Source organism: Hypanus sabinus, chromosome 22 (genome assembly GCF_030144855.1).
Source record: "Hypanus sabinus isolate sHypSab1 chromosome 22, sHypSab1.hap1, whole genome shotgun sequence".
In the NCBI taxonomy this organism is placed as follows: Eukaryota; Metazoa; Chordata; class Chondrichthyes; order Myliobatiformes; family Dasyatidae; genus Hypanus; species Hypanus sabinus.
The window spans coordinates 57,454,384-57,480,334 of NC_082727.1; the positions used below are offsets into that span (position 1 = coordinate 57,454,384).

At 42.7% G+C, this 25,951-nt stretch overlaps 1 protein-coding gene across 1 annotated transcript in view; it reads left to right on the forward strand.

Moving 5' to 3' along the window:
* Positions 1-1,064: 1,064 nt before the first annotated feature.
* LOC132379651 (regulator of G-protein signaling 10-like) overlaps positions 1,065-25,951 on the forward strand; it is a 78,830-nt gene continuing 53,943 nt past the window's right edge. Inside the window, exon 1 of the mRNA XM_059947826.1 lies at positions 1,065-1,320. Coding sequence (XP_059803809.1) covers positions 1,269-1,320 — 52 coding nt within the window. The 5' untranslated portion in view covers positions 1,065-1,268. The remainder of the gene's footprint in view (positions 1,321-25,951) is intronic.

The following is a 25,951-nucleotide window of genomic DNA, read 5'->3' on the forward strand; positions in this document are numbered from 1 at the left end:
TTCCACCAGCATTTTGTGTGTGTTGCTTGAATTTCCAGCATCTGCAGATTTCCTCGTGTCAACCCTGTCTTAAATATATTTACTGAGGTAGCCTCCACAGATTCACCACCCTCTGGGAAAAGCGGTTCCTCCTCATCTCTGTCCTAAATCTACATCCCTGAATTTTGAGGCTATGTCCCTTAGTTCTAGTCTCAACTACTAGTGGAAACAACTTTTCTGCCTCTATCTTATTTTATATGTTTCTATACTTCCTTAAATAAGAACAATATTGCATTCAGTATTCCAGTTGTGGTTTTGGTGTTGAGGTGAGAAAAAGAAAGGATAATTTGATAATTTCCCCTCCTTGTACTCTAGGTGATAACGGCTAAGACTCATTTTCAGACTGTTTCCATGTGTAGGAATATCAAACTTGAGGCCAGTTGTATAGCATTATTACCGAGAAAGCTAACAGGGAGTTCAGAATAAACCTGTATACTCATCGGTTATGAATACATGAAACATTTTAGGGCAGGAAGTTGATGAAGTGAACAGTACAGATACATAAAAGGGGAAATGTATGGGCACATGACAAAAGTCAATAGAAGGTAAAGCTTTACTTATTTCTCGGGACGTGAGTTTGCTGGCATTCGATTGCCTGTCCAAATTCTCCTTGATGTTAAGTCACTTGGAACCACTGCAATCTATCCGGTAAGGGCAGATGAGGAAAGGTGGCAAAAATATTTGTTCCCTGATTGACTGAGGGCTGAATGGTTCTTCGCCGCAGAATCGCGAAGAATGACACTTTGCAATTAAATATTCCCAACTCTCATCGGTTAATCTCTAGGAGGGTGTCTGATTTCTTTACCACACCCTGCTAACTATTAGAATAGTTTCCTTCAAGTATGCATTTTATCTTGAAAAAGGCAAGTACCCCCAACCCAGAAGAAACCGGCAGAATATAGGCTGCGTGCTCAACAAGAGGAAACGGAATGGATATGCTAACGACACAGTTTCACATTGCCTTTCTTTGATCTGCCTCTCTCTTCCTGTTCTTCTAGAAGCAGCCGGGGTGTCAATGAATTGCGAGGGCTGAACTTGTGATGCGTTGTGAGTTAGTGCAACTACAGGAAGCCCCTGTCACTTGTTAAGGGGGGGGGGGGGGAGATGCACACTTTTGCGCGTCAGTGACTCAGTCGCAGATTTGAGAGAGAGAGGGAAAGAGAAAAAGCCTGAAGATTTGTCGAACGGTGGGAGCTTTGCCCTTCCCCAGCACAGTCCCGGACGGGATCATGTTCATGTCCAAGGCTGTCAGCCGGCTCAGTCGCAAGCGGCCACCTTCAGGTAGGTGCAGCTTCCAGCGATGCCCCTCGCCAGCACCCCGGGCTCGGCCTCTCTGCCCGCCGTTCGCCCCGTGCCCCTCCAGGGCCCGGCCCGGACCGGTGTTCCCCCTTCGCCCATTCACCACCAGCCCCGTTGTGCGCCCTGTAGCGCACGCTGCCCTAATTGGCGGCCAGTTGCTCTCCCGCCCCGTCGCACGCTCAATTTACCCTCTCTCGCCCGTTTGCCCTGCCCCCCCCCCGCTCAGCCTCTCCCTCCAGTTCCCCCCACTCCCGCGCCCACTTTACTTTATCGCGCCCTCTTCCCCTCCCTCCTTTACACACTCGCGCCCTCTGGAGTCATCTCCTCCGTCCCCTGCTCGCTCCCTCACTCCCTCCATCCCCCTGCCCTCCGCGCCCTTCCCCCAACCCCGTTCCCCTGCCCTCTCTCGCTCTCCACCCCCCACTCTTCTGCCCTCTCTGCTTGCGCCTCCGCCCATCCTGCCGGTGGTCCCTGGTATCCAGAGGCGCTCAGCGCCCGGCGCCCGGCGCGCCATACTCGGCACGAGTGAAAGGAGAAGGTGCAGCCTGTAAAGCAGCTGGCTGCAAACTTCCTCTCAACACTTAATGGGCTCCACAGTCTGCTTCCACATTCCTTCTGCGACGGTGCCGGCGAGTTTGCTGACTCCCGATATCTCAAAAGATCTCATTTTAAATGCAAGGGACAGTTTCCAATGCTCAAAGAACGAGGAATTGAAAGCAGAGGGAGAGCTTGCCATCCCTTTTAAACAAATCTCTGTAAGAAGCATTTTTCTTTTGGGTCAATACGGATTTGGGAAGTAAAGTATGTCGTGTTAATCGCCAAGAGTTGTGCTGCTTCAGGCTGTATTCGCTTTGCGTGTGAGATTACATCTAAACTTGTCTCACCTTGTGAATTAACACTCAGAACAGCCATTTTAAGCTGACTTGATTGGTTGACTCACGCAAAGCAGCGGTGATGAAAGTATTTCCTTCAAAAAAGCTTGTGCTGTGTTGAGAACCAAATTGCAGCTGTCCACGTTGTAGCTGCAGAGTGAAACAGGCTGAGACACGACAGCCTTGCAGATGTTGAAGCTTTCTTTTCCTGCAACTAGCTTCATGATCGCTAACCACACGCCTTTAATGGTTATACTACTTAATAATGGAGATCAATTAATTAGCACATTGTTTCATCCCAAATTGCTTAAGCACTTTCATATCAGTACTTTAACTTATAAGTTTGTTTATTTATTTATTGAAGCGAGGAATAGGCCCTTTCAGCTGTGCCACCCAACAATACCCCAATTAAGTCCTAGCCTAACCACGGGGCAATTTACAATGACCAATTAACATACCAACTGGTACATATTTGGACCGTGGGAGGAAACCAGATCACCCGGAGGAAACCCACGCGTTAATGGGGAAGAATGTACAAACTCCTTACAAGCAATGGCAGGAACTGAGCCCAGGTTGTTGGTACTGGAAAGTGTTGTGCCTACAATTCCTTATTCTTATGATCGTTGAGTGTTGTTTTTTTTTGCAAGTTGTGCTAGCACACCACAAAAAATTCCTAATTACATCAAAGTTCAAAGTAAATATCAAACTCCATTTATCTCACCAAATACAACCCTGAGATTCATTTTCTGCGGGTTGTTGTGCCTCGTGGCGCATCGGGCAGCAACCTTGCCGTTTCTTCAGCATTTGCTTTTTATGCTTTTTACGCTCAACCCAGAATGGATGGAAAACCAGATTCAAATCTGGGAATCTTTGTGTGGGCAGCCTCAATAAATCTATAGAATAATAACCATAACAGAATCAATGAAAGACCTTCCAGCTGGGATGTTCAACTAGAGTGCAGAAGACAACAAACTGCAAATACCAAAAGAAGAAATAACAATAAATAAATAAACAACAAATATTGAGAACATGAAATGAAGAGTCCATAGGTTGTGGGAACATTTCAGAGATGGGGCAAGAGAAGTTGAGTGAAATTATCTCATTTGGTTCAAGAGCCTGATGGTTGAGGGGTAATAACTGTTCCTGAACCTGGTGGTGTGGATCCAGAGGCTCCTGTATCTCCTTCCTGATGGCTGTGGTGAGAAGAGAACATGACCTGGATGGTGGGGGTAGCTGATGATGGATGCTGCTTTCCTGCAACAGCGTTTCATGTAGATGTGCTCAGTGGTTGGGAAAGCTTTTCCTGTGATGGACTGGGCAAATATATGAAAATAAAGATGATCCTTGATTTGATTGTGTAAACGCTTTCCCATTACTCAAGTATGCAAAGAAGAAGACACCACATGTTTCTAAATGTTTTTACAGGTTATTGTGAAAGCTTAAAACAATCTGCTGGAGGAATTAAGTGGTTCAGGCAGCATCTGTGGAGGGAAATGGTCTGAATTGCAAATTTTCACAGCATTTTGACTGCAAATGGACAACAGTCAATTGTCTGTTACCCTCCATAAATGTTGCCTGACCCAGTAAGTTTCTTCAGCAGATTGTTTTCTGTTCCAGGTTCCAGCATATGCAGTCTCTTATGTCTCCATAGTGTAAGGCCGGAGTTCCCAATCTCTTTTATCCCTTGGACCAATTGCCATTAAGCAAGTGGTCCATGAACCCCAGATAGGGAACCTCTAGTATAAGCTTAAACCATATTCCTCTATGTTTAATTATGTTATAGGCTTTAAATGTCATATTTTAAGGAGGTATATAGTGTTTTAATTCAGTTTTGACCATTTGTATACAGATTATTTATATCTTTAAAATATTGCTCAGTGTTTAAACTGATAAATTACCAAGTCCACCCATGCATCTTGTACCATGATGATATAATTAACAGAAGTGATAAGCAAAGCTATTTATTCCATCATGACTGCAAATACTTTGTCCCGTTGATTGCGGTAATCATTGTGAAAAATAGTTGGTAGTTCAGAGGTTAACAGTGTTATTTGTTAAAGAGAACATGCAGGTTTTTCCCATTCCATTCAACAAAACATACAACTGAGATGAAAATCAAATCTTATCACCTATGATGGTGCACAAACTGAAAAAATACTGAATTTATTTTAGAAAATGTTTCAAATATTAAACTACATATTTAACTAGGGTGATATTTAATCATGGTAGTAAATCATCATATGTTCCAGAAAGATGAAATGAGGTTCCCTCTTCTGAAGTGATTTTTTTTCATTAGCAAAGCACAAGTATAGAAATTCCAAAGCCTTTTGTTTCTAATGCATTAAAGTTAAGGCCTTACTTAACTTTCAGGATGTACTCCATAAATTGTAGCTGAATTGCTGGCAAGTCAGATACTACTGCAGTAGAGTAATGAGGCCCTTCTGTTTGGTCAGGTTGACCGTAGATGTAATGCGAACAAAATCACCTGAAAGCAAAAGTATTGATGCTTTGCTGCATGCTTGAGAGCTTGGTTGGGGGGGGGGGGGGGCGGGGGTGTCATTGCCTTTCTGCTGCTTGTGTAGGGGAGGGGGAGCAGTGCGGAGCTTTCGTGTTCTGACATTTAACTCTCATTCATTCTTTGGGGCATGCCTCTGTTTTTGTGGATGTTTGTGAAGAAAAAGAATTTCTGGATGTATAGTGTATACATTTCTTTGACATTAAATGTCCCTATTGAAAAGTGTTAAAGTAGTCTTTTATTTGCCAAAATGAGACACTGTCTGGAGGAAGAGGACTGTTGGACTCAATATTACATGGCATTTTATATGTTGAAGATCAAAGGACAATTTCATATTTACAATGTATCTACAGTGCTTCCTTTGAATTACGTATAATTTTCACACCTCCTTCTTTGCACCCACACTCCAGACACCCAAAGTGAATGTTAATCAGCATTGTCAGGTTTTTCCAATTACCTGTTGTCCACAGCTCTAGCAACCTATTGTCCAAGGCTGCATTTTCAATTTAATTTACAGTCCATATTCAGTTCTAAAGATTGCTTGCTGAAGAGAGTTGCAAAGTTAATATTTTGCTATATAACCTAACTCCAGAATATTCCCTAACACATGGATGTTGCATTTCAGCTGTCTATATGATATGCAAGGCAGGCAGTACAATATTTAGAACCAGCTGCTGCCCATGTAGAGTTATACTTGTTTTAAAAACGTGATTGTATTAGGTTACTTAGGTCAATAGAAAGAGAAGCTAGATAGCCTGGTAATGGCCCAGAGATCCCTGAAGAAGGAATGGTGTTGCCTTTCTGTTGGCCTTCTGAATTACACTTAACAAATCTTTTGGAGTTTTTGTTTTGAGAGTGCTATTAATAGAATAAAAAAAAGCTCATGGATATGTTGTGCTTGTATTTTCAGAAGACCTGGTTATAAGAGGTTAGTGTGCAAAATTAAAGCACATTGGATTGGGGGTGATATGCTGGCATTGTTGGTAAATGATTTGACAGGAAACAGACAGAAGCAATGATGGGTCTGTTTATTGAGTAGTAGTACTGTAGAAAAAAACAAATTTCATGTGAGTGATGATAAACCTGATTCTGATATGGGTCTCTTTTGTGGACTGAGAGTGAGAAGGGGGCAGGGAGAGGGACTCATGGTTGGGAAAAGGGGAAAGGGGAAGGAGTGGGAAGCACTGGTGAGACATTCTGTAACGATCAATAAACCAGTTATTTGGAATCATATGACCTTGCCTGGTGTCTCGGGGCTGGGAGTGTCTGCACCCACTCCACCCTCCACCTCCGACACTGCTTCAATGCCACCTGTTCCACAGCACCCCGTGGTGCTCCACCCTCGCTGTTCCCAACTCCCACCAGATTTGCAAACTCATTCCCTGCTCCACGTTGACAAATGCAGTCCTGTACTATGCTAATGCCTTGGGCACCCTCGCGAGGTATGTATACATGTGCCTAAGACTTTTGCAGAGTATTGCATTTCTTTATGATAATTGGATCTAGAGATATGAGGGGAAGTTAGAAACAGAGTACTGAAGTAGATAGGAACTGTAGTCATGTTGAGTGGTGGAGCAGACAGAAAGGATCAAATGGACAAGCCCTTCTTAAAGTTCTGTTTTTATGAATGCCTCTTCGCTGGATTGCTTGATCCAGCCCATTTGTAATAAAGGCTTGGCACTGCAGGGTTTACAATTGAGCAGGGCTCTTATCGAAGATTATTTAACTAACAGATAACTACTGATTATTGTTGTTTTGATGTGACTAAAGATCCAACAATCAATTAGGCAGAGCCAGATTTCCGTAACAACCTCATCATTACACCTAACTGTTGATATATTTGGAAATGAAGGCTAAATATAGATGGAAGATACTTACTTTCTAATTGTGTTAGTCCAAATGTTTAATTTGCCTAATACTGTATTTTCAATTTTTAAGGAAACAAATACTTTAATGAGAAAAAAAAAACTACAAGAGTTGGATCTTATGTCTAATTATTCCTAAGCACTAATAATTCATGAGAGCAAAATAAAAGGTGATGGGATACAGTATGTAGTTCTCACCAATGAGTCCTTGTTCCATTTCATCACCAATGGGATTTACAATTAAATGTCTAATTGTATTTACAGTTTAATTTTATATTTGAATTCTTAACACAGTGTTGTTTTGCATGATTTTTATGTTAATTCAGATGTCCAAGTCTATTTGAGTTGTTTTAAACTATAGTTTGCCAGTACAGATTTTGCACATTTTAACATAATTTTCCATAATTATGGTCTAATGGTCTTATAATTAATGCTCAGTGTGCTTAATGAACAAACTAGTGTAACATAACATGAAACTCAAAGGAGCAAGTGTAGAATATGAATCCCTGAATATGCTTGATAAATAATGACGTGCTTACCTTGAATGTATTAAAGTCTCAGGTACAATCATTACACGGTGTCAAATTAAAATTTGTGGTATCTTAAACTAATTAGATATGATACCCAAGGTTATCAGCACACTAAACATTTGTATCTAGTTAATCAGTTGAATTTAATTTTCCCAGCTATCACAGTGGAGTTTCAGTCTTGGGCCCCTCATTTAAAGTTCTGGCACCTATAAGACATAGAGTAGAATTAGGCCATTCAATCTATTGAGTCAGCTCCACCATAGAAACATGGTTGATCCATTCCCCTCTTAATCCATTCTCCTGCATTCTTCCCATAACCTTTCACACCCAGACGAATCCAGTAATTTGTTTGTGCGGGTGGAGGGGATGGTTTGGGGTTTGATATTCCTGTTGCTGATGCACAATTTGTTCTTACCGCATGGGGGATGGGGTTGAAGTTTTTCTTTGGATGTTTTCTATAGTGTTTCTTTGTTTCGTGGCTATCTAGAGAAGACAAATCTCAGAGTTGTATACTGCATGCATACTTAGATACTAAATATACCTTGAATCTTTACTTAACCACACTGCACTGAGTGTCCTATTGATTATATGAACATTAGATGCCTTCATGCAAAATATGGAGTGAAAAAGTTGAAAACCTGTTTATTTCAATTTTTTTTCATTAGGATTCACTTCACTTAGAAATTTTGCTACATATAATGCACATAAGAAAATGTACCATGGAAACTTACTGAAGAAAATAGTTTTATTGTCTGCTTCCCATCTTCTTTTGCTTGTATGTCTTTATATTTTGGGGCTAGAATGTTCCTTGGTGCTGTAGGCAGTAACAAAATGTGTTAGCTGAAGAGAATTAGGAATACTAGTTTGGTTGGGTTCTGCCCTGGAATAGGAATCTAAACAGAAACAAAACAATTCTATACAAAATTAAATTATTACTAATATAATCTTGTGATTACTCAGAATAATTACACAGTAATGTTTTAATATTTATATACCACATTTCTTTCATTGAATTTATTACACTTCTACTCTCAGATTGCTCCTTGTCCCTTCACATTTTGCACTTTGTGTTACAAAGCTTTAACTTGGCATAATTACGAGACATAATTTCAGTAATGAAAGGGAGTCACTAAATTGACTATGGTTCATTAGTTCACAGGAAGTTTTGAAATTGTGCTAGGGTGGCAACAGTAAAGAACTGCAGACGAATGCATAGTAACAGAGTTATGTAGTAACTATAAGTGTATACAAGGGATTCCGGTTAATTGGGACACATGGGGACACATTTTGGTCCAATTAAGCGGTTGCCCCAATTAATTGAAGTTTCATGGAAATAGTTTAAAAGTATAAGAAAAAGACAAACTAACCTTTAACTGAGTAACAATTTATGTATTTAAATGAAATACAGAACAAACTGGAACACTACCAATACCTCTACAGTACTATAAAACAGTGTTAACACACAAAAAATGCTGGAAGAACTTAGCAGGCCAGACAGCATCCATGGAAGAAAGCACAGTTGATGAATGCATTCTCCAATTCTTCATTTTCATTGTAACATTCCATCATGATTAACTTGTTGAAGTAGTAAAATCGTTCTATTTTCACTCCCAGCTGTTTCAGGCATCTCCAAATCTGAATGTTTGAAACTGCAGTGAGCAAAGCAGTTCTGAATTGTCTTACTGCTAATTTCTCGCCAACTATCAGTGACAAAAATCACTGCTTCTGAACTCCAGGACACACAGCTGATGCTATTTAAAAACTGAATGCTCCAAGCACAATGTAGTGTCTAATGGCCATATAAGTGCACATGACTAATACTAGTTAGAAACTACCCGGCAACAGTCTCCTGTCCCAATAAGCGGAATAGGGTCCAAATACATGAAGGGAATCTGGGCTATTTTCTCTATTAATTTTTGTTCTTTAAGAGTTGTCTCAAATAAATAACTGCCCTGATTAGCTGATTGCCCAAATAAACAGATTTCACTGTATTGTATGATTGCAACTATTTAGTTAGAAGTCTGCTCTCCAGAGCAAGTTGAGCATCTGGCAAAGCTTATTTTTGTGCAGTCACAACACTGGCAGTATCTAACAAGGTTGGAAATTGTCCAGGTATGTCTTGTTCATTAAATCAGGATAATCTCATTATTTATTCCCCAATCCATGTATTTTTGAATCATCAGCAAAGCGATGGGAGGCGTAGTTGAGAATGCTATCCCCCTGAACTTACCAATAACCAGCTCACTAGGTGTTGACAGAAATACTTGTCTACTTGGGTGGTGGGGTGGAGATGTAAAACACTCCTTCCCCCTGCTAGCCTGCAGGTCATCCTTGGGCAAGGTGTAGCATCTGCTTAGTCCCTACCCCACCGATCAAGGTCATCTGAAGCCATGGGAGCAGGTGGTGTATGGTCATATGAGCAGCTGGTGCAGATCACAAGTCCTGGTTATGTGACCAGTGATGCCAGGCAGACAATTTCTGAAGAATATTGATAACGGCTGGGGTTACCCGTCTTGTAAAGACACTGTCCAGAAGAAGGCAATGGCAAACCACTTCTGTAGAGAAATTTGCTTAAACAATCATGGTCATAAACCTTGATCGCTCACATCATACAACACGGAACATGCTAATGGTGATGACTTTGCTTCATCACAGTCCTAATCCAAACTGATCTGAATTCAGGAGGTGAATGCTCTCACTTCAAGGCAACACTTGACTGAAAATAGTATCAAATAGCCCTAGTGACATTGTCAGTGGGCAGCAGGAAAAAGACAGATTCTAACCACTGGAGAAACTCTAACTTCCTACTGTATTCTGGAGTTAGGGTATAAAGCAAATGTTTACTTCACCAGCAAACAATCTTCAGACATGAACATGAATTGCAGATTGAAATTAATGCAGTGCTGAACAATTGTTTTCCTGAAACCATGGACTAAAGCTGATTGCAAATCAGACAATGACGATTAATGTTAATTTTGGGTGTCTGGAGTCTGGGTGCAAAGAAGGAAGTATGTGAGACTGTATGTCATTCAAAGGAAGTATTGTAGATACATTGTTATGATAGAATTGTCCTGCTGTTACCTTTGATTTTTAGCATATAAAATGCTGTGTAATAGTGGGTTGAGAGGTCCTTTCCTCCAAGAGCTGAATAAAACACTTATGTATCCAGTAGCTTCAGTGTCTGTCCATTGACTTTGTTCACAATGCAACACCACAAGGAAAGATGTTATAGTTTGGGAGGTGAACCATAACCATTATGGTTCATTTCAGGAGTTTGTCAGGGCAGTGCTCTAGGTCTAACCACCTTCATTTGGTTTCCTACATTTTTCATGTATTGCAGATTCAGAGATGGGTATGTTTGCTGCTGATTACGCAATGTTTAATTCCGTTCTCAATTCAGCATATAAAGCAGTCCATATCTGCATGCAGCTAGACCAAAACAACACTGAAATATAGGCCCATAATGTAGCCAGTATCACGAGCAACACCACAGTTAATGGAGCTGCTACACAGTTCCTGTGGTTTGGGTTCAGTCCTGATGTTGGGTGCAGTCTGTGTGGAGTTTGCAGTGCATTTGTTTCCCTTGGTTGCTGCAGTTTCATCCCATATGACAAACTGAGCTGCAAGGGTAATTAGCCACTGTAATATTACCTACAGTATGGTTGGGTACCAGGGGAACCTGGAGTTACCTGATGGGCATGTGAGAGAGAATAGCTCAGATTAGCTTCATTTCTCACATATATGTCGAAACATTGAAATGCTTACAGCATATTATGAAGAAATGTGTGGTCAAATTGGGCCTGATTGGAATGCTGTGAGAGTTGACATAGACTAACTGACCTGAATGGCCTTTGGTTGTAAGAAAGTATGAGAAAACATTTCTGCAACAGGAGTGTCAGGGCAATGATCAATGAGCAAAGACAGGCAAGATCCCGGGCATTTAATGTCTTTGCCGTTGCCAGGTGTCCCACCATCAGCATGCCATGTATCAACATTGATCAAAGTATATGGTGATATATATGAACTTCGATAATAAATTTACTTTAAACTCTGATCAAAAACTCAGCTAGACCAACCATGTAGATACCGTGTCTACAAGATCGGGTTAGTAGCTAGGTATACCATGCAGAGTCATTCAGCTTCCAATAACCTGATCTTTCCCATACTTAGAAGGACAAGTCAGATGTATAGAGTCATATGCACAACTTGTGCTGGCAGCTTGTTCCACGCTCTCACAACCCTCATGTTCCCCTTAAATTTTCACCTTTTAACCTTAACTCATGACCTCTAGTTGTAGTCCCATCCTCCTCAGTGGTAAAAGCTGGCTTGCATTTACCCTATCTATACCTCTCATAATTTTGTATACTTTTATCAAATCTCCCTTCAATCTTCTACATTACAAGGAGTAAAGTCCTAACCTATTCAATCTTTCCTTATAACTTGGGTCTTCCAGACCTGAAAACATCCTTATAAATTTTCTCTGTACTCTTCCAACCTTATTTACATCTTTCCTATAAGTAGGTGACCAAAACTGTACAAAATACTGTAAATTAGGTTTCAGCAACATCTTATTCAATTTCTACATAACATCCCATCTTCTGTACTCAGTATTTTTATTTATGAAGGCTAATGGGCCAAAAGCTTTAAGATGCTATCTACCTGTGACACCGTTTTCTATGAATTATGTACCTGTATTCCCAGATCCCTTTGTTCCACCACGGTCCTCAGTGCAAAACCTCACACTAGTCTGTATTAAATTCTATCTGCCAATTTTGAGCCCATTTTCTAGCTGGTCCAGATCCCACTATAAGCCAGGATAGTCTTTCTTGCTCTCCATCAGAATGTCAAACAAGAGAAAATCTGCAGATGCTGGAAACCCAAGTAACACACACAAGATGCTGGAGGAACTCAGCAAGCCAGGCAGTTTCTATGGAAAAGAGTCAATGTTTCAGGCTGAGACCCTTACACATAACTGGAGAAAAAAAGATGAGGTCAGAGTAAACAGGTAGGGGGAGGGGAGGAAGAAATACTAGGTAGTAGGTGATAGGTGAACCTGGGAGATGTGGAGGGGTGAGGCAAAGCCTCACTACCATTCAGGGTCCCAAACAGTTTTTCAAGGTGAGGCGACACTTCACTTGTCAATCTGTTGGAGTCATCTACTGTACTCAGTACTTCTGGTGTGGCCTCCTGTATATCGGTGAGACTCGACTTAGATTGGGAGACCGCTTTGCCTAGCACCTACACTCCGTCCACCAGAAGAAGCGGGATCTCCCAGTGACAACCCAATTCCATTTCCCATCCTCATTCGGATATATCAATCCATGGCCTCCTCAACTGCCTTGATGAGTCCAACTCAGGTTGGAGGAGCAACACCTTATATTCTACCTGGGTAGCTTCCAACCTGATGGTATGAACATCAATTTCTCGAACTTCCAGTAATGTCCCCACCCCCGCCCCCGCCATTCCCCATTCTGATTTCCTTCTCTCACCTTATCTCCTTACCTGCCCATTTCCTCCCCCTTCCCTTTCTTCCATGGCCTTCTGTCCTCTCCTATCAGATTCCTCCTTCTCCAGCCCTTTACCTTGATCACTTCTCTTTACTCCGCCGCTCCCACCCCACGTCTTCTCCCAGTTTCACCCACTATGTGGTATTTCTTCATCCCCTCCCCCACCTTTTTACTCTGACCTTGTCTTTTTTTCTCTAGTGCTGATGAAGGGTCCCGGCCTGAAATATCAGCTTTCCATAGATGTTCCTGGCCTGCCGAGTTCCTCCGGCATTTTGAGTGTGTAATTAGAATGTTTTTCTTGTTATTTCTCAGGAATAAAAACAGGTATCTATACAATTTGCATTTAATCATTTGAAGTGGTTTTCAAAAATCTGATGCTTTGAAGGAAACAGTAGCACACCTTCCTCTTTAAATTTATTCAAGCAAGACTGAAGCCTTTAATTTTAATTTCCTATCCAAAATAGAGAAGGCTATTGACATGAGAAAAGCATAATGTATTACTACTTTAGGTTTCAGCGGAGCCATTTCAAAAGAATTCCATATCAATACTAAAATGTTTAAAATAGAATGACATCTTAGAGTGTGTTAAAAGATTCACTGTTAAATGTAAAGATAGCTAGTGGCTAGAAATTGTTGGCATTTTGTAATTGTTGATTTCGGTCTCTCATTCCATTGCAGTTTATGTTCTGAAGTAAGGTCTCCTCTCAGAGCAGGTGTGTAATTAAATTCAATAAGTAGTGCAAAAATAGAAACAAAAATGTAGTGTGGTAGTGTTCATGGGTTCAACGTCCATTTAGAAATTGGATGGCAGAGGGAAGAAGCTGTTCCTCATTGAGTGTGTAGCTTCAGGCTTCAGTACCTCCTTCCTGATGGTGGCAATGAGAATAAGACCTGACCTGGGTGATGGGGGGGGGGGGGGGGTCCTTAATGATGGACAGTGCCTTTTTGAGTCATCTCTCCTTGATGTCCTGGATACTATGGAGGCGAGTATCCATGATGGAGCTGACTAAACTTACAAGTTTATATCTTATTTCAATCCCGTGCAGTAGCCCCCGTTCACCCCCCCCATACCAGACAGTGATGCAGCCAGCTAGAATGCTCTCCATGGTACATCTATAGAAATTTGTGAGTGCTTTCGGTGATCTACTAAACCTCCTCAAACTCCAAATGCAAGGCAGCCACCGTTGTGCCTTCTTTGTAGCTGCGTCAGTACATCGGGTGCAAGTTAGATCCACAGAAACATTGACACGTGGCGACTTGAAATTGCTCACTCTTTCTACTTTTGATCCCTCTATGAGGACAGGTGTGCGTTCTCTTATCTTACCCTTTCTAAAGTCCACAATCAGTTCTTTGGTCTTATTGATGTTGAGTGCAATATTGAAATCAACTTACATTTTTCATTTAGAGAACAGAAGGGTCTAAATCCTTAACTTTTGCGGAGGCATTTCACTGTAGATAACAGATACAGCTTTTGTATCAGTTACCTGTGATGCCCCTATGTCTGAAATATCATAGTGTTTGTTACCTAGGCTGCTGTGTGTAGAGTAGCTTGACTAGAGGAGACTGGCTGTGAGATTGTAGTACGGCATTGGAATCAGAGAATCACTGTAACTCAGAGACACAGCATTGAGCTCCCGAAGAGAGTGCTAGCTCTCTGCAAGTCCAATTTAATTTTGGGTCCTTCTCCTTAACTCTTGTCCTGTAGTTCTTCAGTTCTTTTTTGTCCACCAAGTACCCATCCAGGACAAAAGGGGGTGTTAATATGTATTTACAAGTAATCAATGCATGTCTAAGCACTTCGTAATTGGGAGGCCTGAGTTATTGGCTGCAAACTTTCAACAAAGATAAAAACAGTAACTAGCAGCAGTATTTTCTCTTATTCTTGTTTTAGAATACCAATATGAATATAAAATTTGTTGTTGCATTTGCTTTCACTCTGCTGTGAACCCAGACAGGCACTACTACTATAGGGTCCGAGTAAACTGTGTCATTGATTAGTTCCTGTGACTCATATGCTAATTACAATTATATTCCAGAGATTGATTTGGTAGACTTATGAAAAGTTGCCAGATATTGCTTTTACTGCTATATGTCCTTTTTTGTATGAAACATTTATAGTTTTATAAAATATTTATAAAAGTAGCCTTGTTTAAAAAGAACTTACTTGAATTTCAATTGTTTCACGATTTTTAAAGAAGTTACCTGGGAAGTTTAGATTTCAAAATTGTATTAACATTATATAAAAGAAATTTCCAGCTGCACAGCAACAAACAGTACATGCGCAGGAGCATTTCAGTTACCACACGTCCATGCAGCTTAGATTGAACAGAGGTTATCAGGCAGAGAGATGAAAAGATTCAGGGATGGTCTCCTTGAAAATTTGCAACATTCCCACTGGTTCATGAAAATACCCATTCCAGTCATTCTCTCTTCCCTATCCCCCATCTGACAAAAGACAAAAAAGCCCAAAAGAACATGCCCCCAGTCTCAAGGATGGCTTCTATTCCACTATTATAAGATTATTGAACAGTCCCCCAGTATATGATGGACTCTTGATTTCACAATTTACTTCATTGTAGCCTTGCTCCTTATTGACTGCCTGCACTGCACTTTCTGTGTAACACTTTATTCTGCATTTTGTCATTGTTTTATTTTATACTGTCTTGCAATCTTGTAATGAAATGATTTGTATTTCACTGTATCTTGGTACATATGACACCATTAAGCAATTTATTAATGTAATTAATTTATTCATGACTACTATAAATCGGGAGGGGGCATTCACAATGGCAGTGAAAAGCCTTGAATATTTGGCTCCAATTTACTCTGACCCCTATGTTACACATTTACTTGCTTATATAATATAATTACAATTATATAACCTTGGCAGAGTCATCTACAAAGCTGTAAATGGAGTTAGAGCAGAATCTGGCCATGCACTCTTGCGTGTACAGAGAGTAAACTAGAGGCCGAGGATGAATCCTTGTGAGTTCCAATGCTGAGAATAACTGTGGCTGTGGTGTTGCTGCTATTGATTGTACTGATTGCAGTCTGTTAATCAGGGAATCAGGTAGTGCTAAACTCCTGAGTGTGAAGATGTAAGTGTAAATACACCAGAGATGAGTGTGAGGCCAGGACGATGGCATCTGGCCTGTAGTTGTTTTGGCAGGAGGTGAATCACAGGGGGATGAATTTGCTGAAGTTGGAGTTAATGCATGCCATGACTAGCCTTGCTTCATGATGCTGGATGTCAGACCCACTAGGCAGTCGTCATTTCTAAGGTGTTGGCATGATAGTGCTCTTCTTAAAGCGAGTGGTAACCTCAGAATGGAGTAGAAGGGGAGAGCTTAAAAGTCTTTGGAAATAGCCCTGCTAGCTGATATGCACAGGATCTGCCAAGGCCAAAATCCAATCATTTCTATTTGAACAATGCCAAGGCATGGAGTTGTGTTACCTCCCTTTAGTTACCCACCAAATACTTAAGAAAAAGACAAGGCCTGTGCATTCACGAGTAAGAGATTTTTAAAAATAGCATCATGATGATAATGAAAACTGAAGATGCAGTCAGCATCTGTGGAAAGAGAAACAGGTCATGTTTCAGGTTGACTAGTTCTAGTCAGAACAGAGAGAGAGGAAACAAAGTTAAAAATTGTGTATTTAAGAACTTAAAGTATCTTACATTCTAGGACCATGTACTATGATTTTGGAAGACACTGTTAGCCTTATTAGCTCTTAATTTAGGAGCCAGGAAGGACATGATAGGCCAAAGAAGTTATTTGACATGCATGAAATGAAACTTGAGCTGATTGATAAAATGTTAATTACTGGGTTGCAGAGAAAGGCAGGAGAATGGGGTTGAGAGGGAAAATATATCAGCCATAGTTGAATGGTGGAGCAGACTTGATAGGCTGAATGGTGTAATTCTGCCCCTATGTGTTATGGTCTTACGGTTTTATGTATTTGATGGACATTACCTTAAATCCATCATTGAAGTTTCTCAATGCTTATTTCTTTTAACTGTTCTGGTTCACTTAGGCTGATAAACCCAGTAGAGTGGTTAAGTGGTTCCGTGGCAGAGTTTCTTATACACCACAGGAAGAAATGTAGTCCCCTCCCACTTCTCATCCTGCTTTAGCTGATATTGCTAAAAATTCTCTCTCTGCAGATCCAAAAGTAGGGTAATGCAGATAACAGAAAATTCTGGAAATAATTTGTCAATGAGGCATTATCCTAGACCGGGGGGGTTCCCAATCTGAGGTCCATGTACCTCTTGCTTAGTAGTATTGGTCCATGGCATAAAAAAGGTTGGGGACTGTTGTCCTAGAAAGAGAAACAGGGTTAATATTTCAGTTCAATGATCTTTCTTCTGAACTATTGCAGTGAAAAGGGGAAGAGTTGGGGAGAAAAAAAAGGAAGGATTAGAGTATATGGGAGATCTGGAGACAGTGAAGGACTCGCAGGGTGATGATGCTGGCTGAAGTGGGTGCTATAATTATGTCTGGAGGTGACATCGGTAGGAAGAAACAGATAAAATATAAAACAAAGGGGAGAGAAGAAATATATATTATATATTATAAATATATATGCCTTTTCTTTTCCAAATCTGCTGCCATCGCTCGTCTCACAAGAAAACAACCAGCCTTTGAATCTCCTATCCATGCAGGCCAGCACTTTATCTCCAACCTGCTTTTCTCCCCACAGTTCTTAAATGTGTCATGATTTTCAACTCAGTTGTAACCTGGAACATTTAATTTGAATCTTCCCATCAGGCTTTAACTCTGCTTCAGTACATAAACAACTTGGATCAAAGACATAAATACAATTCTACTGTACATGATTGTGACAAAGATAATGTAACCTTTCATCTTATTCTTAACTGTGCTTCAGCATTTGAGAAGACTGACCATACCAACCTCCACCAATATTTCTCTATTATTGTCCTTCTAATTAGGACTGCACAATAATGGTTGTGTCCAAATATATTGTTGTACCAAGAGAATTATCAATAGTGAGGCAGAATTAGAATCAGGTTTAATATCACTGACATTTGTTGTGAAATCAGTTGTTTTTGAGGCAGCAGTACATTGCAATGCATAATAAAAATGTGAATTACAGTAAATGTATTTTATACAGTTTTTATTATTATGTAATTTAACTTGTATGTAATAGTTCAATTAAATAAGCAGTGCAAAAAAAAGTAGTGAGGTAGTGTTCATGTGTTCAGTGTCCATTCAGAAATCTGATGGCAGAGGGCTAGAAGCTGTTCTTGAATTGCTGAGTGAATAGCTTCAGGCTCAGGTACCTCCTTCCCGATGGTAGCAAAGAGAATAGGGCATACCTTGGGTGATGGAGGTCCTTAATGATGGATGCTACCTTTTTGAGGGATTGCTCCTTGAAGATGTCTTCGATGCTGGGGAGGCTAGAGTCCATGATGCAGCTGAATGAGTTCACAACTTTCTGCTTCTTTCGATCCTGGTCATTTTTTTCATTACCCACACTGTCCCTTCTGGTGTTCCATAATGTAGCTTATTTTAATCACTTGAGTCAGGTGTGATGTTCTCCTAAGGGGTTATTCCCTTAATGGAAAATGCCTATGCATGACTTAGTTTAATGTTGGGAGGCTGATGCATGGGCAGTCATCACATGGTCCTTGACAGATTAGTGCCCAGTGGCAAGGAATGCAAGATGATGGAGGACACTTCACCTCTTCAGCCTTCCTCTGCCTTCACTGCCTTTCTGATGTGTCATCATCTTCCAGCAGCTCCACTGTAGAAGTTTTGGTTGGGTTGCTCTTTGTCTGGAACCCCCGTCTTGACCTTGCCTCCATGGGTGACCCTTCCAGACATCATCGGTCTCAGAATCTCAGGAACTCACAAGTCCCTTCGCCACAACAAAGTGACGATCCTCAGGGGTGTTTCATAAGGAAATGTTGGGAAGACTGAAGCTGTTGTTTCAGCTGCTCATAGTTTACAGTTCAAAGTACATTTATTATCAAAGTACTTATACAGTATACAACCCTGCGATTTGTCTTCTCCAGACAGCCATAAAACAAAGGAAACCATGGAAACCATTCAAGGAAAAGCAGCTACCCTCCCCCCCAACCAGCACGAAAAAAACCCCAAATCGTGCAAGTGGCAACAAGACCATCAACCCCCCCACTTGCAAAAAACAAATCACTTTAACAGAAACAAGGACATTACCCACCTCCCTCCATGCACAAACAAACAAACCATGCAAACAGCAACACAAATGAATGAGCAAAAACAAACCATAAAAACACAAGATCAAAAGTGTCCAACTGAACTGCCATTCAACCCATAATCCAGAGACCCAGAACTCTGGCATCATCCTCTAACAGCATCGAGCGAGAGACCGTCTCACGTAGACACCATCCTCTAACAGCATTGAGGGAGAGAGAGAGAGACCGTCACACGTAGACACCATCCTCTAACAGGATTGAGGGAGAGAGCGAGAGACCGTCTCACGTAGACACCATCCTCTAACAGCATTGAGGGAGCGAGAGAGAGACCGTCTCACGTAGACACCATCCTCTAACAGCATTGAGGGAGAGAGAGAGAGACTGTCACACGTAGACACCATCCTCTAACAGCATTGAGGGAGAGAGAGACCGTCACACGTAGACACCATCCTCTAACAGCATTGAGGGAGCGAGAGAGAGACCGTCTCACGTAGACACCATCCTCTAACAGCATTGAGGGAGAGAGAGAGAGACTGTCACACGTAGACACCATCCTCTAACAGCATTGAGGGAGAGAGAGACCGTCACACGTAGACACCATCCTCTAACAGCATTGAGGGAGCGAGAGAGAGACCATCTCACGTAGACACCATCCTCTAACAGCATTGAGGGAGAGAGAGAGAGACTGTCACACGTAGACACCATCCTCTAACAGGATTGAGGGAGAGAGCGAGAGACCGACTCACGTAGACACCATCTAACAGCATTGAGGGAGAGAGAGAGAGACCGTCTCACGTAGACACCATCCTCTAACAGGATTGAGGGAGAGAGCGAGAGACCGTCTCACGTAGACACCATCCTCTAACAGGATTGAGGGAGAGAGAGAGAGACCGTCACACGTAGACACCATCCTCTAACAGGATTGAGGGAGAGAGAGACTGTCACACGTAGACACCATCCTCTAACAGCATTGAGGGAGCGAGAGAGAGACCGTCCCACGTAGACACCATCCTCTAACAGGATTGAGGGAGAGAGAGAGACCGTCACACGTAGACACCATCCTCTAACAGCATTGAGGGAGAGAGAGAGAGACTGTCACACGTAGACACCATCCTCTAACAGCATTGAGGGAGAGAGAGACCGTCACACGTAGACACCATCCTCTAACAGCATTGAGGGAGAGAGAGACCGTCACACGTAGACACCATCCTCTAACAGCATTGAGGGAGCGAGAGAGAGACCGTCACACGTAGACACCATCCTCTAACAGCATTGAGGGAGCGAGAGAGAGACCGTCTCACGTAGACGCCATCCTCTAACAGGATTGAGGGAGAGAGAGACTGTCACACGTAGACACCATCCTCTAACAGCATTGAGGGAGAGAGAGACCGTCACACGTAGACACCATCCTCTAACAGGATTGAGGGAGAGAGAGAGAGACCGTCACATGTAGACACCATCCTCTAACAGCATTGAGGGAGAGAGAGACCGTCTCACGTAGACACCATCCTCTAACAGGATTGAGGGAGAGAGAGACTGTCACACGTAGACACCATCCTCTAACAGCATTGAGGGAGCGAGAGAGAGACCGTCCCACGTAGACACCATCCTCTAACAGGATTGAGGGAGAGAGAGAGACCGTCACACGTAGACACCATCCTCTAACAGCATTGAGGGAGAGAGAGAGAGACCGTCACACGTAGACACCATCCTCTAACAGCATTGAGGGAGAGAGAGAGAGACCGTCTCACGTAGACACCATCCTCTAACAGGATTGAGGGAGAGAGAGACCGTCACACGTAGATACCATCCTCTAACAGCATTGAGGGAGCGAGAGAGAGAGACCGTCTCACGTAGACACCATCCTCTAACAGCATTGAGGGAGAGAGAGACCATCACACGTAGACACCATCCTCTAACAGGATTGAGGGAGAGAGAGAGAGAGACCGTCACACGTAGACACCATCCTCTAACAGCATTGAGGGAGAGAGAGAGAGACCGTCACACGTAGACACCATCCTTTAACAGCATTGAGGGAGCGAGAGACTGTCACACGTAGACACCATCCTCTAACAGCATTGAGGGAGAGAGAGAGAGACCGTCTCACGTAGACACCATCCTCTAACAGCATTGAGGGAGAGAGAGAGAGACTGTCACACGTAGACACCATCCTCTAACAGCATTGAGGGAGAGAGAGAGAGACCGTCACACGTAGACACCATCCTCTAACAGCATTGAGGGAGAGAGAGAGAGACTGTCACACGTAGACACCATCCTCTAACAGCATTGAGGGAGAGAGAGAGAGACTGTCACACGTAGACACCATCCTCTAACAGCATTGAGGGAGAGAGAGAGAGACCGTCACACGTAGATACCATCCTCTAACAGCATTGAGGGAGAGAGAGAGAGAGACCGTCACACGTAGACACCATCCTTTAACAGCATTGAGGGAGCGAGAGACTGTCACACGTAGACACCATCCTCTAACAGCATTGAGGGAGAGAGAGAGAGACCGTCTCACGTAGACACCATCCTCTAACAGCATTGAGGGAGAGAGAGAGAGACTGTCACACGTAGACACCATCCTCTAACAGCATTGAGGGAGCGAGAGAGAGACCGTCTCACGTAGACACCATCCTCTAACAGCTTTGAGGGAGCGAGAGACCCTCATGCAGACACCATCCTCTAACAGCATTGAGGGAGAGAGAGAGAGACCGTCTCACGTAGACACCATCCTCTAACAGCATTGAGGGAGCGAGAGAGAGACCGTCTCACGTAGACACCATCCTCTAACAGCATTGAGGGAGAGAGAGAGAGACCGTCTCACGTAGACACCATCCTCTAACAGCATTGAGGGAGCGAGAGAGAGACTGTCACACGTAGACACCATCCTCTAACAGCATTGAGGGAGAGAGAGAGAGACTGTCACACGTAGACACCATCCTCTAACAGCATTGAGGGAGAGAGAGAGAGACCGTCACACGTAGACACCATCCTCTAACAGCATTGAGGGAGAGAGAGACCGTCTCACGTAGACACCATCCTCTAACAGCTTTGAGGGAGCGAGAGACCCTCATGCAGACACCTTCCTCCAGCAGCAGCGAGCGAGAGGCCCTCATGCAGACACCTTCCTCCAGCAGCAGCGAGCGAGAGAGAGACCGTCTCATGTAGACACCATCCTCTAACAGCATTGAGGGAGAGAGAGAGAGAGACCGTCACACGTAGACACCATCCTCTAACAGCATTGAGGGAGCGAGAGAGAGACCGTCTCACGTAGACACCATCCTCTAACAGCATTGAGGGAGCGAGAGAGAGACCGTCTCACGTAGACACCATCCTCTAACAGCATTGAGGGAGCGAGAGAGAGACCGTCTCACGTAGACACCATCCTCTAACAGGATTGAGGGAGAGAGAGACCGTCACACGTAGACACCATCCTCTAACAGGATTGAGGGAGAGAGAGACCGTCACACGTAGACACCATCCTCTAACAGGATTGAGGGAGCGAGAGAGAGACCGTCTCACGTAGACACCATCCTCTAACAGGATTGAGGGAGAGAGAGAGAGACCGTCACACGTAGACACCATCCTCTAACAGCATTGAGGGAGAGAGAGACCGTCACACGTAGACACCATCCTCTAACAGGATTGAGGGAGCGAGAGAGAGACCGTCACACGTAGACACCATCCTCTAACAGCATTGAGGGAGAGAGAGAGAGACCGTCACACGTAGACACCATCCTCTAACAGCATTGAGAGAGAGAGAGACTGTCACACGTAGACACCATCCTCTAACAGGATTGAGGGAGCGAGAGACCGTCTCACGTAGACACCATCCTCTAACAGCTTTGAGGGAGAGAGAGACCGTCTCACGTAGACACCATCCTCTAACAGCATTGAGGGAGAGAGAGACCGTCTCACGTAGACACCATCCTCTAACAGCATTGAGGGAGCGAGAGACCCTCATGCAGACACCTTCCTCCAGCAGCAGCGAGCGAGAGACCCTCATGCAGACACCTTCCTCCAGCAGCAGCGAGCGAGAGGCTATTGGACGGCACCTTACACTCGCTCATCTTCCTCACTTGCCTCAATGTTTCAATCTTCCTCCATGTGCTAATTGGCGTAATCTCCAATTACTGTAATAATCCCACTCCTGGGCACAGGATGAAATTCAAACCGATTGTTCTCAACCCTGTGGACACATTTTGCCCTAGTTCACTTTAGAACTTTGTATCAGTTCAGTTTCTGTGACTGTATATCTCTAATGTGTGAAACCACTGGGCTCAGGACTTGTTGCAACTGCTAGGTAGATAGATACTTTGTTGATCCCAAGAGAAATTACAATGTCACAGTAGTATTACAAGTGCACAGATATAAATAGTAGGAGAGAAGTAGAAAGAATAAAAAATAAATTACCACAACCCTGCTAACAGGGGAGGGGGGGGGGGGGATGTGTGGTCATCACTTCCCCAGCTATAGGTTGACTCATTATAGAGTCTAATGGCCGAGGGTAAGAATGATCTCATATAGTGCTCTTTGGAGTTGTCTTAATCTATTACTAAAAGTGCTCCTCTGCTCAGCCAAGGTGGCATGCAGAGGGTGAGAAACATTGCTGTCAATATCCTCAGTCATGTATTGTCATTGATCAGACTGGAGTATTCCAGCGTGTTCCTGGTTGGCCTCCCATGTTCATTTTTCACAAAATCGAGGCATTCTAAAACTTTGCTACTGTAAAGAGTCCTATTCATCTAAAAACCCTTCTTCGCACACTCCTTAAAAAGCAGTGCCTTGATTTTAAAATGCTCATCCGTGTTTTCAATTCACTCAGTGATCTTGCCACTCTCTCTCCTCCAGCCCATGAGCATCCAAGAAAACATGCTCTTTTAACTCAGGATTTTCTAGTCCTCAAAATTTATTACACACTTCTTCTGTCTTCTCTGTCAAGGCCCTAAGCTCTGGAATTTCCTCACAAAACCTCTCCTGCCCTCATTTTAAGCTACATTTTGAAATCAGTTTCTTTTACCATGTTTCTTGTCACCTGCCCTAATATGACCTGGCATGTTTGACAACACTCCTGTCAAACAGTGTAAGGCACTTTTTGTGTTAATGGTAGCTACAGACAGCACAGTTAGTGGTTACTTTATTATGCACCTCCCGTGGCTGCTCGGTGCGTGCTCATCGTCTCTTGCTGCTGCAGCTCATCTACTTCAATGTTCGATGTGTGTGTGTTCAGCGATGCTCTTCTGCACATCACTGTTGTAACGTGAGTTACAGTGACAGTATCTTCCTGTCAGCTTGAACCAGACTGACCATTCTCCTCTGACTGCTTTCATTAACAAGGCATTTTCACTCACAGGTCTGCTGTTCACAGGCTGTTTTATTTTTGCTTTTTGCAGGATTCTCTCGAAACTCTCAACACTGTCGTCTGTGGTATGAAATAATTTAAATATACACTTTGTGGCCACTTTTGTTAGACGCCTCCTGCATTCATAGTCTTCTGCTGCCATGGCCCATCTGCTTCACGGTTTGATGTGCTGTGCATTCAGTGATGTTCTTCTGTACACCACAGTTGTAACGCATGGTTACTTGAGCTACTGTTGCCAGTCTAGCCTTTCTTCCCTGACCTCTCTTATTGATGAGGTATTGTCACCCACTGTAATTTTTAAACATTGTTCTCTGTAAACTCTAGAGACTCGTGGGTGAAAATCCCAGGAGATCAGCAGTTTCTGAGACACTCAAATAACCTCATCTGGCAGCAACAGTCAATTCCTGGTCAAAGTCACTTAGATCACATTTCTTCCCCATTCTGATATTTGGTCTGAACTACAAATGAACCGTTTGACCATATCTGCTTGCTGTTATGCGTTGAGTTACTGCCAGATGTTTGGCTGATGAGATAATTGCATTAATGAGCAGGTGTACAGGTGTACCTAATGAAGTAGCCACTGAGTGTTAATGGAAGTTGTTATTGTTTTATGTGTCATAAAATTTTCATTCACTGTTTTCCTTCCCCTTTTCTTAGCCTGTTTGCTGGTGTGGTGGGACTAGCCGAAATCTCATAATATCTTCCAGTCTTTCCATAACTTTGTTTGCGTGATTGTGTTTCTATGTCCTTTGTTAACATGATGGTTTGTAGACGATCAAAGAAGACATTAAAATTGTTAATGTTTATACTTTCCTTTGCAAGTGAATACATTAACAATTGCTAACAGACCAAAATTCCACTTCAAGCCAAAAAAAACTTATTTGTCAAAAATATTAGCAGGTATAAAATGTTATGTAGTTCAATTTGTTTCTTCTCATGTAAACAAGTTCAGAGTCAGATATATTACATGCACATCAAAACATAAAGTGAAATGTGTTGTTTGCATTAGCAAACCGGGAATCCACTGACGGCAGCCCATAAGTGTCGTCATGCATTTCAGTGCCAACTGCCTTTTGTAACTGACTGCATTTAATTGAAAATTACCATAATCTTTCTGCAATTTTGCATGATTTTCTTAGTTTTTGAAGTTCTTCTTGTAATGTGGTTTTTGATTTCCAAATCTGGTTCAATATTATTGGCCTATGTTGTGAAACTAGCTGACTTTGCGGCAGCAGTAGTTGGACAAACCATGCCAGGGGTACTTGAAAAGAGCTACTTTTCAATCAGGATGGCGACTGGGATTTTGAAGGCAGGGTTTTGTAGCAGTTCTTCTGAGTTGAGGAGCAACCAGTCAGCAAGAGGGGTTCATTAGAAAGGGCCAATAAGGATCATTCATGTGCAAGTGGAAGAGCCATTCATTTGGAGTGTGGCAGTCTTTAGAGTGACTTTGGTTCATCGGGCTTATAGGCGAGATCAGGTTTGTCTTGTAAGTGATTCTCTGTCTTTCCTTATTTGTTCATTCCTCATCCGTTAGGGCACAGTAGATTAGTGAGACTGGCTCTGGGGGCTGCGTTTCATTCTGTGTGGGATGTGAGAAGTCTGGGATGCATCCAGTCTTTAGATAAACACATCTGCATTAGGTCAGAGTTGCAGCTCCTGAGAGAATGTATTAAGGAGCTGGAGCTGCAGATCGATGCCCTTCGACTCATAAGGGAGAATGAGGAGGTGACAGATAGGAACTACAGGGAGGTAGCCACCCC